The 19,988-nt window shown below is 41.1% G+C and overlaps 1 protein-coding gene across 1 annotated transcript in view; it reads left to right on the top strand.

The window, feature by feature from the left end:
* LOC119741303 overlaps positions 1-19,988 on the top strand; it is a 77,945-nt gene that overhangs the window by 57,757 nt on the left and 200 nt on the right. Inside the window, exons 50-67 of the mRNA XM_038217054.1 lie at positions 1,370-1,491; positions 1,583-1,903; positions 7,118-7,252; positions 7,428-7,569; positions 7,745-8,008; positions 8,902-9,180; positions 9,512-9,556; positions 9,712-9,780; positions 10,260-10,384; positions 11,412-11,711; positions 12,630-12,746; positions 12,943-13,084; positions 13,802-13,861; positions 14,369-14,473; positions 16,533-16,654; positions 16,744-17,064; positions 19,271-19,405; positions 19,570-19,711. Of these exons, the coding sequence (XP_038072982.1) occupies positions 1,370-1,491; positions 1,583-1,903; positions 7,118-7,252; positions 7,428-7,569; positions 7,745-8,008; positions 8,902-9,180; positions 9,512-9,556; positions 9,712-9,780; positions 10,260-10,384; positions 11,412-11,711; positions 12,630-12,746; positions 12,943-13,084; positions 13,802-13,861; positions 14,369-14,473; positions 16,533-16,654; positions 16,744-17,064; positions 19,271-19,405; positions 19,570-19,711 (2,946 nt within the window). The remainder of the gene's footprint in view (positions 1-1,369; positions 1,492-1,582; positions 1,904-7,117; positions 7,253-7,427; positions 7,570-7,744; positions 8,009-8,901; positions 9,181-9,511; positions 9,557-9,711; positions 9,781-10,259; positions 10,385-11,411; positions 11,712-12,629; positions 12,747-12,942; positions 13,085-13,801; positions 13,862-14,368; positions 14,474-16,532; positions 16,655-16,743; positions 17,065-19,270; positions 19,406-19,569; positions 19,712-19,988) is intronic.

Here is a 19,988-nt window from a genome sequence, read left to right as displayed (position 1 = left end):
CATTTTCTTTTCATTTTTTGGTGGGTTGACCGTTGACTTTTCGAGATTTTCTCACCCAAAGAAGACGACCCCTATTTTCCCCAAAGCGGAAAAGTAGCCATCTTGAAAAACGATCCCTCCACAACATGGCAAAATAGCGCCACTTTCGAGCCCAAAAGCATCCAAAATGCTCAGAATTGGAAGCCCCAGGTCCGGGCAAGAGGTTCAGTACCATATCTCTTCAATTCCCTAATTTGATGGCTCTCAAAACTCTCTAATATAGAATATTTTGAGGGTATAACTTTTATTCATGAGCTCGGCGGACGGATTTTTGGCCTATTTACAGGCGTGCACCCCTACGCTCAGCGCATGAAAATGACACGAAAACAGAGCCCTCATTGCAAACTTTTGTCAGTAAAAAGAAAGAACGTCTATGTTTCTCACCAACTCGCTACGCATTTGAAAGTTCAGAGTATTACCTGTAGATTGGTTATTTTTAACAACATATGATGCACGGGGGAAACGGGGCTTTTTTCACTCCAAAAACGGGCGTAAAACCTCAAAATCGGCAAAGTCAATGGAGGTCAACACGATTATTGATCATTTTCCGGTGGGTTGTCTCACTAAATTGAATGGCACAGTCGTTCTCTGTATCCCACAGACTCAACTCGTGCTTCTGAATAAACTACATGAAATATTCTTTCCACACATATAAGAATTATTTTGATTGGAAGAGTGGACGAAAGGGCTTTTTTTGCTTCCAATCGTGGAACGTCTCTTTTCTAGACCATGACCCGATTATAATATGCAACGTGTCTCTGTAGTCTGGCTCCATGCATAATAACTACGCGTGTATTAATTGGTAGGTTGAACGGGGAACAAGGTCAGGCCACGCGTTCGTCTCGCCTACATTATTAGAAGCTCCGTTTGAAAACTGTTTGTTTGCTCTTGATAGTTTGTTTTTCACCAATTCAACGCCTTAAAACTACATTTTCCAGTGCATGAATATGCCTTCATACCATAGGTTTTTTTTGTTATTTTCATAACATCCTCTGGATATCGGCAAAAGGAGTCTTTTTGCAGTTCATGTTTGTCGGACCATTGCATATTAGTCCCTAGAGGGGTGTATTTGTGCATGGTTTGCGTTATCTCGCCTTTATAGTACAGTCTATATACGTATCACATTTTTAAGTAGTTTGCTTATCAAATCTTGTATTCAGACCATTGTTTGATGTGCTGAAGAAAACATGAGTACTTTTTACATTATTGCACGTCGGGTTTCAGGTAGCTCATCTTCACACTCAGATTGTGAATAAAGAGACTGGATAGAGTCATCGTGTTTTAGTCAGGTTCACACATGATGATATAGATTGCTGTGCTTTTGTTCCAGGTATCCTTTTCCCTTTCGGCTTTGGAGACGAATTAGTTCTCAACAAGGATGATGGCAGTTCTGGCGAAATTCCAATTCCAATCGAGTTTCCATTCTTCGGTCGTGATTTCAATTCTCTATATGTAAGTGCTAAGTATTTTTTTTCTTGACAAAACGGCAGAGAGTGGTCATCGGTACGGTATTCCCTTAAAATCATTTTTTCCCCCTCCAAAGGTGAATACCAATGGACTAATCACATTTGTGGAGGAAAATACCGGCTTCACCTTTACAAGGTTTCCTCTGGCCGAGGACATTCCCGGGCTGGCAGTATATTGGGGTGATGTAGACACAGGAGAATATCACCCTGGAAGCATCATGTACCGTCACCTTCTCCGCAACTCCACAAGGGATGCCATGCTGTTCCTTCAGGCGGACGAAATCATCCGACAGGTGTTTCCAGGCCTGTCGGACTTTTCATCGACATGGATGCTTGTGGCAACGTGGCACAAAGTAGCTTTTCATGATGCTGACGATAATGACGATCCTGCTGCAATTGTGAGTTGCATGACAATCAAAGAGGTCCACTCGATAGTCCAAAGGTTCAATAGTCCGAAAGTTTATTGATCCGAAGGGTCCATAGTCCGAACAGGCACATTTTTCATACCCTGCGGTTCATTGGTCCGAAAATGAAACAACGTTCGTTAATCCGAACTCGGACTATCGAAATGTATCGAACCTTCCGATTATTTAACTTACTCTCTTTCTGGACTTAAATTCGGACTACAAACCTTCGGACTAACGGACATTTGTACTAACAAACCTTCGGATTAACGAACCTTCCGACCATCAAACTTTCGGATTACAGAACCTTCCGACCGTCAAACTTTCGGACTAACGAAACTCCGGATTAATGAACTTTCAGACCATCAAACCTTTGGACTAACGACCCTTTGGACTAATGGACCTTCGGACTAACAACCTTCGGACCATCGTACCTTTGGACTATCGAATCTTCGGACTAATAAGCCTTCGGACTATCGAATCTTCGAACTATCGAGCGGTGATCCAATCAAAATAATACAGGTCACAATTTTTAAGCGCAGATTCAAATATACTTGAACGTCAGTGGGTTTGACAGGGAACTCGTTAGATTTATCTCTGACTGGTCGATTAGATTTTTTTTATTGTTTTTTGTGTGTGAAAGGCTTGTTTTGATGACTTTAAAAATCGCTGTAGCTATTTGTAACTAAGTCGACCGCTGCGAATGCGTCATTTATCAACCCAAAAGTTCTCGGTATTTACTTCCCTTTAAAAAATCCTCTCGAAATGAAAATGATTTGCTTCAATTAAAAGCAGGATTTGATATAACACAATACAATTAAGAAAAAGACATATTTTTGGAAACTAAAAAAAGAGTTCTCATCGAGATTTATACCTAGCTGCACTTTCAGCACGCAACCACACGTATTTATCCCGTTGAGCTACCGAAGTGTCACTGTAGGAATTTAAAACCTCATACATGTCATGTGTATTCGTGATGTTCCGTTACTGTAGCCGTTGAAAACGAGTTATGCTTCCGTTAAATAGCCACTTCAGTGAAAAAAAAATCATTTGCGTTTAAATTCCAAGCACACCTCCGTGCTTGCGTGTAAGCTTGAATATAGCACGCGTGAGGTATGCTCGGGATTTTCGGGTCCGAGCGCCCGAATTCCAAAGACTGAATTGGATTCACGTTGTTGATGCCCTCTACTCCCTTGGTAGTCTTGGTAGTCTATGTAATAGACCATGAGAACAGATTCGCTGATTAATTATGCAAGACAACCGCCTCTTTTCCTCTAGGTTTTGACCAATCAGCAGGCACTTTATCGTCGGTCATTCACCGTTGTCGCGTCATAAACTTGGTTGAAAAAAAACCTAGACAAAGCAAACAATGCTGTGGTCAGGCGCTCTGTATTATGTATCGCGATACGCGCCAAGCTTTTCTAGGTAGTATATATGTTAGTCTAAAGGTAGTCTGGTTCCCAGACCAAAAGATTCCGACTATTCCTGATGAATCTTAGGTGAGGTAGCCTCCGGTAATACAATGTATTACAATTTACATCACGTGACTAAAACGGGAGGAATTCCTCCTTTTTCCGAACTGTCCGAAGTTTGCCGAATTAATTTCGTCGACAATCGGATAGTGTCCGAGTATTTCCGAGTATAATATAGGTTTCATTAACTGCTAATTGCTTATTAAAAAACTTAAAAAAACTAGTTGATAATTAATAAGGGAATAAATGTGTGCTCCGGAGGTTTTTATCACTCTGTTTAATACCACTTAGAGTCTGGGTGCTGATAATTACCCGAGCCGGAGGCGAGGGTAATTATCAGCACCCAGACTCTAAGTGGTATTAAACAGAGTGATAAATACCGACGGAGTACATATTTATTCCCATTCATAATACCTTTTCGGTAAAAAAAATCATATAATTCGTTCAAAACATCCCGATTTTGTTCAACAAATTCACTTTATGGTTTTTGAATCATCCCTCCTGCAAAATAATGGAATGTTCAGCTGGCGAGTAAGATGAAAACCACCCTTTTATGGAGATTGACGCGCGCGTATCATGTTCTATGCGATGTCGCGCAGAACGCACCTGGCGCGTTGCGTTTTGAATTTAGAACTATAAAATTCTAACTCCATGGTAGTGTTGCGCATGCCTACGTGAGGATTGTGAACGTTCAACCAATGAAACGATAAGAGGCACTGGATTTTAGGAGTCCACATTTTATTGTGACACTGGAAAAGTGTTTAAGACCAGCTAGCCATGTCTTTATCATCCGTTTAATACCGGCCACGTGACTGGCTCTCGACCAATAGGAATGGCTAAACTGTCTGAGGTATTTATGAATAAGGGAATAAATGTGTGCTCCGGAGGTTTTTATCACTCTGTTTAATACCACTTAGAGTCTGGGTGCTGATAATTACCCGAGCCGGAGGCGAGGGTAATTATCAGCACCCAGACTCTAAGTGGTCTTAAACAGAGTGATAAATACCGACGGAGTACATATTTATTCCCATTCATAAATACCTTTTCGGTAAAAAAAAATCATATAATTCGTTCAAAACATCCCGATTTTGTTCAACAAATTCACTTTATGCTTTTTGAAACATCCCTCCTGCAAAATAATGGAGAGTTCAGCTGGAGAGTAAGATGAAAACAACCCTTTTATGGAGATTGACGCGCGCGTATCATGTTCTACGCGATGTCGCGCAGAACGCACCTGGCGCGTTGCGTTTTGAATTTAGAACTATAAAATTCTAACTCCCTGGTAGTATTGCGCATGCCTACGTGAGGATTGTGAACGTTCAACCAATGAAACGATAAGAGGCACTGGATTTTTAGGAGTCCATATTTTATTGTGACACTGGAAAAGTGTTAAGACCAGCTAGCCATGTCTTTATCATCCGTTTAATACCGGCCACGTGACGGGCTCTCGACCAATAGGAATGGCTAAACTGTCTGAGGTATTTATGAATATCTATTCATAAATACCTCAGACAGTTAAGCCATTCCTATTGTCGAGAGCCCGTCACGTGGCCGGTATTAAACGGATGATAAAGACATGGCTAGCTGGTCTTAAACACTTTTCCAGTGTCACAATAAAATGTGGACTCCTACAAATCCAGTGCCTCTTATCGTTTCATTGGTTGAACGTTCACAATCCTCACTTAGGCATGCGCAACACTACCAGGGAGTTAGAATTTTATAGTTCTAAATTCAAAACGCAACGCGCCAGGTGCGTTCTGCGCGACATCGCGTAGAACATGATACGCGCGCGTCAATCTCCATAAAAGGGTTGTTTTCATCTTACTCGCCAGCTGAACACTCCATTATTTTGCAGGAGGGATGTTTCAAAAGGCAAGTGAATTTGTTGAACAAAATCGGGATGTTTTGAACGAATTATATGATTTTTTTTACCGAAAAGGTATTTATGAATGGGAATAAATATGTACTCCGTCGGTATTTATCACTCTGTTTAATACCACTTAGAGTCTGGGTGCTGATAATTACCCTCGCCTCCGGCTCGGGTAATTATCAGCACCCAGACTCTAAGTGGTATTAAACAGAGTGATAAAAACCTCCGGAGCACACATTTATTCCCTTATTGCTTTTATTTAGAAAACTTGAAATTCAACGACGATTTTGCACTCGGATCGTATACGAGGGGCGAACTTTTTGCTGCGTCATGCACTAGTTTGAATTTGACAACCGTTACCGGCATTTTCCAAAACGCGGCGTGGTCTCAATTCGGCTCCGCCTGCTAACAGTGCTGTTTGGGTGTCCAACTTTGAAGATTCCAGGTTAAAAATAGTCAATGTTTTTTACAGAAGTATTAAACTGTATATCATAACTGTATGATATATGAAGCAAGTGATTTATTTTTAAAAAAAATTATCGGAACATTAACAGCTTTATGTGATAAAGCGAATTCGGAAACGAAGTCGAGCTTTGAAAAAGGGCCGTCAATGTCGTCATGTATATTTTTAGCCACGGAGGCTGCCTGACCTACAATTTAGACGTGTAGACGTCGGAGGAAATTGTCAGGTCGGGGAACCAGACTAGTCTAGAGGCTGGATGTTGTTATTGTTTGTACGCGATAGCCCGCCGCGACGGCCGCCGCACGAGGGCGCTATCATGACCAACCAATATCGCCCACGAACCCGTAAGAACAACGTCTAGACCACTTGCTATTGGTTGTGTAATGCGCGCGCACCTGTTTGGCCTAATATAATGCAGCGTGCAATAAAAAAATCATAGGAGCTCCGAAGCAAACTCTCAAATTTCTTCCAGTAGGTTTAAAGCTGCAGCAAGACTTTTGTGCAATTTCACTGGTCAGCTCTTTTGTTGTGTGTAGTATGTGTGGGGTACTCCTAGAACTATGAGGCTCCGCGTGAGCGGAGCCTCATAGTTCTAGGAGTATGTGTGGGGCTGAAAATGTACCGTAATTGCCTGCAGAAGTCGCGCATGCGCACTAATTTCCCCCATTTTCAGGGGGAGATTTTAGCAAGTGATCTAGACGTTGTTCTGACGGAATCGTGGGCGATATTGGTTGGTCGTGATAGCACCCTTGCGCGGCGGCGCGGTGGGCTATCGTGTACAAACAATAACAACCTCTAGCCTCTAGACCATATAGATGTAGGCCCTATGCCCGACCGTATTTGTATCACAAAACATAGCATTCGAATTGACCAATCAAACACATCACATTTAGTCCCGATTTGGGAATGAAATGACGTCACAATTTAGTAGAATCGACTCCGATTGGCTGAGGCTTGGGATCGCATCGGAGACTGGGCTCCGGTCCATGGACATTTACGGGTGATACTCGGACTACAACCACGGCGGGTTACAAGAACAAAATCTAAATCCAGTCATGTACCGAGACTATCGTTAGGCTCTCCAGGATCTTTCATAGAAGACAGACTTATTGGACGCGATGGCTTTAACGCGCTAATTGTCAGGGTCCGGCTGCTTTTTGGGAACAAAATGCATGTCCACTAGCTCCTGGACCAAGACCAGCCTATGTTGACGGTTTCAGTTGTGCACAGGCTGTCGGGTAGGGTAGATTGTGGCTTATGGTGGATATTATACATTTTTCATGACTTTGTATACGAAAAGATGGTTGTGTGAAGATAGAAATGTATCTGTAGACCTCCAGATCGCCCGGCCTTGTTGCTATGTGGTTTCCTGTCTTGATACAGTTCTTTGTCTTTCTCCACAGTTGAATACATTCCAAGTTGTATTGCTGACGAATGGTGTGCAGTCTTTTGCCATGCTTAATTACGACAATATAACATGGACCACGGGTGGAGCATCTGGTGGAAACGAATCTGGACTTGGAGGGGATCCTGCGCAGGTACTTCAAAAGAACAACAATCCAAGAAGATAGTTATCTTGGTTTAATCGCAGCACACCTGTGCGTAAAATTAGATTGTCCCTGTTTTGCCCTTCCCCCATTTTACATGAACGGTTGCCAGGAGTCTTTTCGCAATTTCATATGTCACTGCTGCTTGCCATTTTGTCAAACTTAGGTTGGTTTTGATGCAAGTGATGGCATCAACTACTACGAAGTACCAGGTTCAGGGAGTGACGACATTGTCAACATCGATGGCAGATCAAACATTAACACAACAGGTCGTTGGCTGTTCCGTATTGACCTCCATGAAATACAAGGTAGGCCCACGTGAGCATTAAAGGTAACATGTTTCCAGCCTCCAAGGAAATAAACGGAGGGGGTGGTGAGGATATACCTTATGAACGTTTTGATTACGGGGATGGGTCATAAGATTTTCTCTAAAATGCCGTATTTCACGAGTGGTTTTCGTTGTCAATCCATAAAATAACACAGGACCAGTTGTAATCAGATGTCCGACCGCCGATGCAGTCAATATAACCAGCGGGAGTGGTTTGGGCAGTGTAACATGGACTCCTTCCCGTCCGGTGGCCGTGAAAATATCCGATAATACGCCTGTGCCAGCTTCATGCTCCATTCCAAACCCAAGTGGTGGTGATGACATCATAGTGACTTCAGATTACCTATTTCCAGCTGGCACAACAAGAGTCACCTGCGATGCTCCGACTGCAACATGTAGATTCGACGTGGTTGTCTTTGGTAATATCTATTTGTGTCTCTTATACATCGGTCGTTAGCATTTTACAGGGTGCATAAAAAAACGAAACCGAGATATTATTGCTAAATGTGAATCAAAGGGAGATATCTTCTGTTAGGGTTGAATCTCCTCTTCAAAATGACACCCTAGTCATGTCATTACATTCATGGTTGACTGAGCAGTGACCAATTTTATGAAAGGGTCTATTTAGAGATTTGCGCCACTTTTCTATTGTGGTTTTGTTGTGTCAATTGTCACAGAGTGAAAGGCTATGGTTGTCAATCAAGGCAGGTGGGGAAAAAGAGATTTCACCATGGCGCAAGTCTCTAAATAGACCCTTTCATAACATTGGTCACTGCTCAGTCAACCGTGAATGTAAGGACATGATCAGGGTGTCATTTTAAAGAGGACATTCAACCCTAACAGAAGATATCTCCCTATGATTCACATGTGCCCTACAACTGTTCCAATTAACAATAATATCTCGGTTTCGGTTTTTTTTATCCACCCTGTGTTAATTTTCTATCTCCATTGATCATTGGAAATAAATACGAACTACAACCAATGAGCTCTTGCACATCGTCGTTGTTCGTCTTTCAAAATCAATTATTTATTTTACAAGACTCTTCAGTTTTTAAGCAAAACTGGTTTCAGATTGAAATTAACTGATTTGTTTTTGGTCTTTACTGATAAGTAAAGACCTAAAACATGTCAGTTGTGAACACTCAAACGCGAAGAGATTGCAATACAAACGTGCTTCTTAAGGGGAAGTCTTCAATTTTTTCCTGATAATAGAGGTGACTGTCTAGTAATGAATTTTTTTTTAGACTTTGTCCATTGATAAGCTTTTACAGTTGACGGACAAACCTTAGATAAATACATCATTTCATTTTAGATAACGAAGCGCCGATATTTCAAAGTTGCGAGTCTCAAATTGTGTGGATAACACCGGGAGTCAATGAGTCTATAGTCGTCTGGGATTCTGCTTTGTTTGCTGTTGTTGATGCTGTTGATGGTCCAGTTCCTGCAAGTTGTTCATTCGTCAACGGAAACTTGACTAGAGTCCCTGTCGGATTAAATAATACCTTACCTCTCGGGTTGACAACGCTGCATTGTGAAGCCTCTGATGCGGCTGGCAATAATGCTAACTGCCAGTTTACGGTAACTTTGTCAGGTAAATAAAAGATTTAGATTCTGTATTAAAAGCATAACTTTTGGTCTTTATGTTTAAATGCTACTCCCATATTATCATCTGTGCATGTATAAGTAAAATCAGGTGTGGAGCGTTGCAACTGTACTGGGTGACTGTTCAGGTTCATGGACATGATGACTGAAGTCGCGCATCCAATGTTATGATTTGGTTTGTCAATACACATCTATAGCAGAGCATGTTGTGGTTTTTTTAGGGGGGAGAGTTGTTTTCAGTGAATCATCTTTTGAAATCATACCCCAAGCTTTTATCAAATAACCAATCTATGTTTCTTTGTCCATCGTTCATGATGTAGCCTCTTCAGTGCCCACCACCGACCAAACAGACTCAGCAAGTGAAGGTAAAAACCTATATATTTATTAAGGACACCTTTTCTTGGAAGATGCACACAGTCTTGCTCGTTGTTTTCCTGATTGCTTATCTTGTAACATGGCCTATCAGATAGCATTTTTTTCCCAGCAAAGAAACTTAACATAATTTAACATTTTATTTCAGTAACATCAACTGATGGTAGGATATCCACAACAGAGACCACTGAGTTCCCAACAACCGCGAATGGCATGGGTATGGTTCCTTGTAAATCATGGTAGGGAGTTGGGGTTAAATTCAAACATGATTGATTAGTTTGGGTCCAGGAATTTCACGTGATGTTTTACACATTTTATGTGGAATTCCATGCATGTGCCGTATAGGTGTGGTAACATGAACAGGGAAAAATTTGGACCCCAAAGTGTAACCATCGAATGCCAAACTAAACATACACACGTTTGGGCAAGTTCAGGCGAGGACCATTATGCGACTACTGGTTGATTTCATTGTGTACGTTACTACGCCTGTGCACATTATATCAACGTACAATTAGTCATTAAAGGTAGCCTACAGTCTCTTGTATTACGTTCATCCCGAAGACAGAACAGGAACAACACATTCTTTGTTGTTCTCAGGAGCTCACCTTTTTTCAAAACGGTCCTTGAACACATGATTGTACGTAATACAAGAGACACATAAACATTGATGCACATTAATTGTGAATTACATTTCAGATGTGTTGTTCCCGTTTATTGGGCCAGACGTAATCTATGTGCCCTCTGGAGATGACGAGACATCTGGGGAAGTGCACATATCTATACCCTTTCCCTTCTTGGGTCGAAACTACACCTCGTTCTATGTGAGTTCCAATTGTATTGAGTTATTTGTAGCGATGCTAAACTAATGTATGCAGGGTGAGTAAAAAGGAAAGGAATCCAAATGGTGCCCCCTATTTTTTGAAGAATTTCTGCATGCAGCGCCTTCCAAATGTAGGATATGAAAGCCCAATTAAATAAGCTTTCTTTTAGTGAAAGAATCATTCACGTCCTTTTCGAGTTATGGAATTGAAAACAAACACCGTTTTTTGTATTCTTGTCCACGAATCACATCTAAGGTACGTGGTATTCAGTAAAAATTAAACCATGTCGTAATCCTCAAATTGATATCAGAATAATCTCATACGTCCCCGGGGTAGGCAAGTAGTAGGCAGGGCAATGCTATAAACTCTTAACATATAAAGCATGTTATTTTAACATTTGAAGCAGCATGTTTTTAAATAAATGTTATGATAATCGACAGTTACCATTGTTATAAGAGGGTTCTTTGTTTGTGATTCGTGGACAAGGTTAAAAAAAACGGTGTCTGTGTTCAAAACTCCATACTTGAAAAGTACATGAGCGATATGAATGATTCTTACACTAAAAGAAAGCTCATTAATTGGGCTTTTATATCCTAGATTTGTAAAGCCCTATATGCAGAATTTATTTTAAAAAATAGTGGGCAACCACTTGGGTTTTACTCACCCTGTATTGTTCCCAATATAATTTAGACGAGTGATATTAAAGGCGAAGAAACGAGAAAAAAAAACATGAGGTGTAAACGAAACATATACATTTCGTAGTTAAACTCAACCCAACATAATGAACTTTTAATTTAGGAAAGTTAAGAAAAGGATTCAAATTTAGTTCCCTAAAACAAGGCCGGTCAAGACAGGTGTTTTCGTTTTGTAAACCCCTTGTTTTACTGTACACCTTAATGAAACTGAATCAACTTTTTGCTTTTGTAACATCAGAAGATCACCAGACATTAACAATATTTTGGATCATGGTCACTTACTTACATAATAATCACAATACGCAACCTTCTATCGTAAAAACCTTTTTCAGGTGAACACAAATGGAGTGATTTCATTCAATGATGACCTTACTACGTTTCCACGCAACCCAATACCCTTGATGAAGGAACCACTGATTGCAGTCTTCATGACCGACATATCTACCGAGGAATTGGGCTCCCTCAGCCTTCGTCAATTCAGTCTGCGGACACCCCAAAATGAGATGTTGTTCTGTGAAGCAGATGAAACAATCAGAGAGGTGTTCCCTAGTCAGTGCAACTTCACGACATCGTTGTTGTTGATTGTCACCTGGTACAGAGTTCCGCCTTACGTTTATCACACAGAGGGAGTTGTGAGTAACGTCTATTTATCATTATGGGAAACGGGGGGGGGGGGGGGGGGGGGGGGGGACTGGTAGCATCGAAGATTGTGCACACTAATGGACAATATATGGTGCTTTTCAGGGCGATACATGCGCGAAATTAAAAATAAAAGCACCCACAACGGCCGATGGGACAAAAAAGGGCACGATGTGTCTTTAAAAAGGGCACTTGTTCAGAAAAAAAGCACTTGTTAAAAAAAAGGGCAAATATTTTTTGCGGGGGGGGGGGTATACCCCCTTACCCTCCCGCTGGCTACGCCTATGCCCTTTAAAACTGCCTCAAGCAACACAAGTGTTGCAACTTTCATTCATTACTACAGCAGGTGCACACATTCTGGAATTTGTATTCCTGTGGAGACATTTCGTTGTTCTCGTGTAGTAAAGTTTTCGCGTTTGAAATTAAAGTTTCAAAATGCTCTTAGTTTAACCAGAATTAATTTCCTGGGCTGAAATTTGGACTTAATATCCCTTTTCTAAAACTCTTCCATTTGCGACAAATCAACCTACCTTGGAAATTCCTAGTTTTTGAGTAAAATCCATATATCTATTTCGTGAAATTCTTGTGGAGACGTATTCATCTATAGAAATGTTGTTGCGGAGACGTATACAATCTTTGTTTCCAATTGTGTGCATGTCTCCTTAAGGTAGTAAATTCCAGCACACACATGTATACATATAGTATACATTAACTTCCAATGTAATGACTTAATCGTTACCTTCGTGTATAGAGAGCAAACATTTGTCATGACTGTTCTTGTGATACAGTATGTATAGGATACCTTTGACTAGCTGCCAAATTGAAACTTCCAAAATTCCTTTCTGATAATTGTACTTTAAAATAGCTATGGGTTTATGTACGGCTACCAATTCTTTTGTTATTGATTTCAGGAAAATACATTTCAAGCCATTTTAGCGACTGATGGTTTTCGGTCCTTTGCTGTGTTTAATTATGAAGACATACAGTGGATCCATGGAAGCAGGTCTTCATCTCCAGAATTCGCACAGGTATAGAATTACAAAAAAATGTTACACGGTATTTTACATACTCTAAATCAACATGCTACAAATTGTTGTTTATTGTTGCTCTGATTTTTCGCGAAGAGGTTGACCACAGCATCGGCAGAGTTTCGCCACTATTTTTGACTCATAAAGCATAACCATTAACTAGAGATTTTGAAATGCCTGTTCAAATCATATCCAGGTTGGCTTTGATGCGGCTGATGGCAGCAATTTCTACACTATCCCTGCATCATTTACAGAGGATACCCTCTATGTCCATCAAGACTCCAACATCGGCATCAGAGGGCGATGGGTGTTTCGTATCGACCAACCAATTGTGGAGAGTAAGTAAATTCCATAAAGACACAACCAATAGAAACATTTCAAGTAAAGGGAAACATGTTGGCAAAGTGATTTTGAAAATATGTTTCTAGGATTCCAATCCCTAACAGGCTCAGGTGCGGTTCTAGAGCCTATATATTTAGGGGGAAGGGGCTATATTGCACAGGGGTGGATCCAGAAATGTGTGCACGAAGGCCTGCTGAAATGTAGACCAGTTTTGGTTTTCGGACACTTAGGCCTCAGCAAATTCAAAAAGTGTGTGGGGGGGGGGGGGGGGTGGGCTCGTACCATATTTTCAATGGGGAACGCTAATATAATCCTACAATCATGCACATATATTATATTACATATTAGTGTGCAAACACCCCTTCTCACGTCTATTTTTTTTAGGGGGGAGACTATTTGCATGTGCTGTCATCTAACATTTGCTTCTGCAATTTTGTTACGGGGGGGGGGGGGGGGGAATGCTAGACAAAACAGCCCTGCCCTTTATCGATTGGGTTCCGAGACCCTGTCTGATTCCTAAAATACGATTCCCGCATTTCCTCCAACCCCTAAAACTGCACATGTCCAAGATCTCTTGATAATCAGGCCGTCTGAGATACACTGCCGCCGTACATTTATTAAGGAACCCCGGGTTTTATTACTGGAAGAATAGTGATGGTATAAAAAAAGATGATTACAAAAATATATTTAAAAACTTTCGAATTCTTTTGCAGTTCCTGGTGTGAATTCATCTCGGAATGCTAGTGAGATCGCTGAAGTGTGTGCTACCCCAGGTAGGTATCATCACTGTTCAGTCTCAGTTCGACTAATTATTTTTGGGTTTTTCTTCAGCTACTCGGGATACCGCTAGGGATCATCGCGGTATGTGTTCGGAGCACCATCTTTACCCAATTTTTTTTTTCATGTCTAATCTGAATCTTTGAGGATTTTTTTTAAAGGGAAATATAGTCCGAATTTCAGTATGTTGGAATTCATTTCTTTTTTCCCCCCAATTTGTTAAATATTTTTTCCCCTCATGTTTTTAAGAGAAGTAAAGTTCAAAACGTCATGCGTATGTTGTTCGGGACAAAAAAATCGCCTTCGGGCAGGCTGACAAAAATACATAATGCACTGTCTCAGTTTGTATAAAGAGCGATGGTGATTGGGGGCAAGACCGGAATATGCTAGAGTGGAGCAGATAAAGTTCGGAATCATGAAGAGAATGTTAGTTAACTAAAGCCAGTTTTAAACAGTGAATCAGTTAAAAAGGCTTATTCTTCTTTCTTTTTTACCAAACTTAGATGGAAGTCAGTGCTTAGCTGATGGTAATCCTCAAGGATGCACCTGTTTGATTTCACCTCCTCAGTGTTCATGTTCGGAGGGATTCTTTGGCTTAGATTGTTCAAGTAAGTTTTAAAAAAATCTCATCTTTTTAACAGCAAACAGTTTGTACTCCTTTTCCTTTAATTTGCCCACAAAAACTTTGGAAACCTGTGGCCAGAGTCGCAACAAGTCACTGATTTTTGTGATTTGAGTCGAGTCGAGTCAATTTAAGAAGTGGTTCGAGTCGAGTCTGGTCATTAGGTCAAGAAGGTCGAGCCAAGTCAAGTATTTAGCTCGAGTCATTTTGAGTCACAAATATTTAAACACTATACAATATTAAACTAAACACAAAAGAGAAAGCACTTTTTTGGCTTTTTAATTTTACATTCAGGCTATTACATGTGATGACACCACATTTGACTCTTAATGAAAATAAAAAGGGGGTGCCAACTAATCGCCATCCAACTAATGTGGACACTGATCAAACTGATTTTATTTTTGAGACTCGAGTCTTTTTAGCCTTCCTCGAGTCCACTCGAGTCGAGTCATTCTGATTAGGGACTCGAGTCGAGTCGAGTCACCGAAAATTGTGACTCGAGTGAGACAGGAGTCGAGTCATTGACTTGAGTAATTACAACTCTGCCTGTAACAGCTGACAAAACCTTTGCAGTCTTCACCGATGTATGAACAACTTGCACGCATTTAAAAATACTCAGAACTCACACAGGTATTCAAGCTGCACAGACAAAATGATGATCAATGTTCATCTTTCATTTTTCTTTTCATTTTTTGGTGGGTTGACCGTTGACTTTTCGAGATTTTCTCACCCAAAGAAGACGACCCCTATTTTCCCCAAAGCGGAAAAGTAGCCATCTTGAAAAACGATCCCTCCACAACATGGCAAAATAGCGCCACTTTCGAGCCCAAAAGCATCCAAAATGCTCAGAATTAGAAGCCCCAGGTCCGGGCAAAAGGTTCAGTACCATATCTCTTCAATTCCCCAATTTGATGGCACTCAAAACTCTCTAATATAGAATATTTTGAGGGTATAACTTTTATTCATGAGCTTGGCGGACGGATTTTTGGCCTATTTACAGGCGTGCATCCCTACGCTCAGCGCATGAAAATGACACAAAAACAGAGCCCTTATTGCAAACTTTTGTCAGTAAAAAGAAAGAACGTCTATGTTTCTCACCAACTCGCTACGCATTTGAAAGTTCAGAGTATTACCTGTAGATTGGTTATTTTTAACAAATATATGATGCAAGGGGGGAACGGGGCTTTTTTCACTCCAAAAACGGGCGTAAAACCTCAAAATCGGCAAAGTCAATGGAGGTCAACACAATTATTGATCATTTTCCGGTGGGTTGTCTCACTAAATTGAATGGCCCAGTCGTTCTCTGTATCCCACAGACTCAACTCGTGCTTCTGAATAAACTACATGAAATATCCTTTCCACACATGTAAGAATCATTTTGATTGGAAGAGTAGATGAAAGGGCTTTTTTTGCTTCCAATCATGGAACGTCTCTTTTCTAGACCATGACCCGATTATAATATGCAACGTGTCTCTGTAGTCTGGCTCCATGCATAATAACTACGCGTGTATTAATTGGTAGGTTGAACGGGGAACAAGGTCAGGCCACGCGTTCGTCTCGCCTACATTATTAGAAGCTCCGTTGGAAAACCGTTTGTTTGCTCTTGATAGTTTTTTTTTTTCACCAATTCAATGCCTTAAAACTACATTTTCCAGTACATGAATATGCCTTCATACCATAGGTTTTTTTGTTATTTTCATAACATCCTCTGGATATCGGCAAAAGGAGTCTTTTTGCAATTCATGTTTGTCGGACCATTGCATATTAGTCCCTAGAGGGGTGTATTTGTGCATGGTTTGCGTTATCTCGCCTTTATAGTACAGTCTATATACGTATCACATTTTAAGTAGTTTGCTTATCAAATCTTGTATTCAGACCATTGTTTGATGTGCTGAAGAAAACATGAGTACTTTTTACATTATTGCACGTCGGGTTTCAGGTAGCTCATCTTCACACTCAGATTGTGAATAAAGAGACTGGATAGAGTCATTGTGTTTTAGTAAGGTTCACACATGATGATATAGATTGCTGTGCTTTTGTTCCAGGTATCCTATTCCCTTTCGGCTTTGGAGACGAATTAGTTCTCAACTTGGATGATGACAGTTCTGGCGAAATTCCAATTCCAATCGAGTTTCCATTCTTCGGTCGTGATTTCAATTCTCTATATGTAAGTGCTAAGTATTTTTTTCTTGACAAAACGGCAGAGAGTGGTCATCGGTGCGGTATTCCCTTAAAATCATTTTTTTCCCTCCAAAGGTGAATACCAATGGACTAATCACATTTGTGGAGGAAAATACCGGCTACACCCCTACAAGGTTTCCTCTGGCCGAGGACATTCCCGGGCTGGCAGTATATTGGAGTGATGTAGACACAGGAGAATATCACCCTGGAAGCATCATGTACCGTCACCTTCTCCGCAACTCCACAAGGGATGCCATGCTGTTCCTTCAGGCGGACGAAATCATCCGACAGGTGTTTCCAGGCCTGTCGGACTTTTCATCGACATGGATGCTTGTGGCAACGTGGCACAAAGTAGCTTTTCATGATGCTGACGATAATGACGATCCTGCTGCAATTGTGAGTTGCATGACAATCAAAGAGGTCCACTCGATAGTCCAAAGGTTCAATAGTCTGAAAGTTTATTGATCCGAAGGGTCGATAGTCCGAACAGGCACATTTTTCATACCCTGCGGTTCATTGGTCCGAAAATGAAACAACGTTCGTTAATCCGAACTCGGACTATCGAAATGTATCGAACCTTCCGATTATTTAACTTACTCTCTTTCTGGATTTAACTTCGGACTACAAACCTTCAGACTAAGGGACATTTGTACTAACAAACCTTCGGATTAACAAACCTGCCGACCATCAAACTTTCAGACTAACGAACCTTCGGATTAATGAACTTTCAGACCATCAAACCTTTGGACTAACGACCCCTTTGACTAATGGACCTTCGGACTAACAACCTTCGGACCATCGTACCTTTGGACTATCAAATCTTTGGACTAATAAGCCTTTGGACTATCGAATCTTCGAACTATCGAGCGGTGATCCAATCAAAATAATACAGGTCACAGTTTTTAAGCGCAGATTCAAATATACTTGAACGTCAGTGGGTTTGACAGGAAACTCGTTAGATTTATCTCTGACTGGTCGATTAGATTTTGTTAATTGTTTTTGTGTGTGAAAGGCTTGTTTTGATGACTTTAAAAATCGCTGTAGCTATTTGTAACTAAGTCGACTGCTGTGAATGCGTCATTGATCAACCAAAAGTTCTCGGTATTTACTTCCCTTAAAAAATCCTCTCAAAATGAAAAATGATCCACTTCAATTAAAAGCAGGATTTGATATAACACAATACAATTAAGAAAAAGACATATTTTTGGAAACTAAAAAAAGAGTTCTCATCGAGATTTATACCCTGCACTTTCAGCACGCAACCACACGTATTTATCCCGTTGAGCTACCGAAGTGTCACTGTAGGAATTTAAAACCTCATAACATGTCATGTATATTCGTGATGTTCCGTTACTGTAGCCGTTGAAAACGAGTTGATTGGATTCACGTTATTGATGCCCTCTACTCCCTTGGTAGTCTTGGTAGTCTATGTAATAGACCATGAGAGCAGATTCGCTGATTAATTATGCAAGACAACCTAGGTAGTATATATGTTAGTCTAGAGGCTGGACGTTGTTATTGTTATGTACGCGATAGCCCGCCGCGCCGGCCGCCACACGAGGGCACTATCACAACCAACCAATATCGCCCACGAACCCGTAAGAACAATGTCTAGACCACTTGCTATTGGTTGTGTAATGCGAGCGCACCTGTTTGGCCTTATATAATGCAGCGTGCAATAAAAAAAATCATAGTAGTTCCGAAGCAAACTCTCAAATTTCTTCCAGTAGGTTTAAAGCTGCAGCAAGACTTTTGTGCAATTTCACTGGTCAGCTCTTTTGTTGTGTGTAGTATGTGTGGGGCTGAAAATGTACCGTAGTTGCCTGCAGAAGTCGCGCATGCGCACTAATTTCCCCCATTTTCAGGGGGAGATTTTAGCAAGTGATCTAGACGTTGTTCTGACGGAATCGTGGGCGATATTGGTTGGTCGTGATAGCACCCTCGCGCAGCGGCGCGGTGGGCTATCGCGTACAAACAATAACAACCTCTAGCCTCTAGACTATATAGATGTAGGCCCTATGCCCGACCGTATTTGTATCACAAAACACAGCATTCAAATTGACCAATCAAACACATCACATTTAGTCCCGATTTGGGAATGAAATGACGTCACAATTTAGTAGAATCGACTCCGATTGGCTGAGGCTTGGGATCGCATCGGAGACTGGGCTCCGGTCCGTGGACATTTACGGGTGATACTCGGACTACAACCACGGCGGGTTACAAGAACAAAATCTAAATCCAGTCATGTACTGAGACTATCGTTAGGCTCTCCAGGATCTTTCATAGAAGACAGACTTATTGGACGCGATGGCTTTAATGCGCTAATTGTCAGGGTCCAGCTGCTTATTCGGGAACAAAATGCATGTCCACTACATGTAGCTCCTGGACCAAGACCAGCCTATGTTGACGGTTTCAGTTGTGCACAGGCTGTCAGGTAGTGTAGATTGTGGCTTATGGTGGATAGTATACATTTTTCATGACTTTGTATGCGAAAAGACGGTTGTGTGAAGATAGAAATGTATCTGTAGACCTCCAGATCGCCCGGCCTTGTTGCTATGTGGTTTCCTGTCTTGATACAGTTCTTTGTCTTTCTCCACAGTTGAATACATTCCAAGTTGTTTTGCTGACGAATGGTGTGCAGTCTTTTGCCATGCTTAATTACGACAATATAACATGGACCACGGGTGGATCATCTGGTGGAAACGAATCTGGACTTGGAGGGAATCCTGCGCAGGTACTTCAAAAGAACAACAATCCAAGAAGATATATTTTGGTTAATCACAGCACACCTGTGCGTAAAATTAGATTGTCCCTGTTTTGCCCTTCCCCCATTTTACATGAATGGAGTCTTTTCGCAATTTCGTATGTCACTGCTGCTTGCCATTTTGTCAAACTTAGGTTGGTTTTGATGCAAGTGATGGCATCAACTACTACGAAGTACCAGGTTCAGGGAGTGACGACATTGTCAACATCGATGACAGATCAAACATTAACACAACAGGTCGTTGGCTGTTCCGTATTGACCTCAATGAAATACAAGGTAGGCCCACGTGAGCATTAACCCTAACCGCCCCCAATGCTACAAAATACCACTGAGTAGTAACCTGTAGTATTAATTTCTTTCCATACAAGTGTGCACAACACATGTAGTATTCTGTGGTATTTGGTACTTGGCCCCCAAAGATAGGAAACATGTTTCCAGCCTCCAAGGAAATAAACGGGGAGGGGGGGGGGGTGAGGATATACTTTATGAACGTTTTGATAATGGGGATGGGTCATAAGATTTTCTCTAAAATGCCGTATTTCACGAGTGGTTT

Source organism: Patiria miniata, unplaced genomic scaffold (assembly GCF_015706575.1).
Source record: "Patiria miniata isolate m_02_andy unplaced genomic scaffold, ASM1570657v1 HiC_scaffold_5, whole genome shotgun sequence".
NCBI classification, from domain to species: domain Eukaryota; kingdom Metazoa; phylum Echinodermata; class Asteroidea; order Valvatida; family Asterinidae; genus Patiria; species Patiria miniata.
The sequence above is the reverse complement of the archived record's forward strand: the minus strand, read 5'-3'. Positions and strand labels throughout refer to the sequence as shown.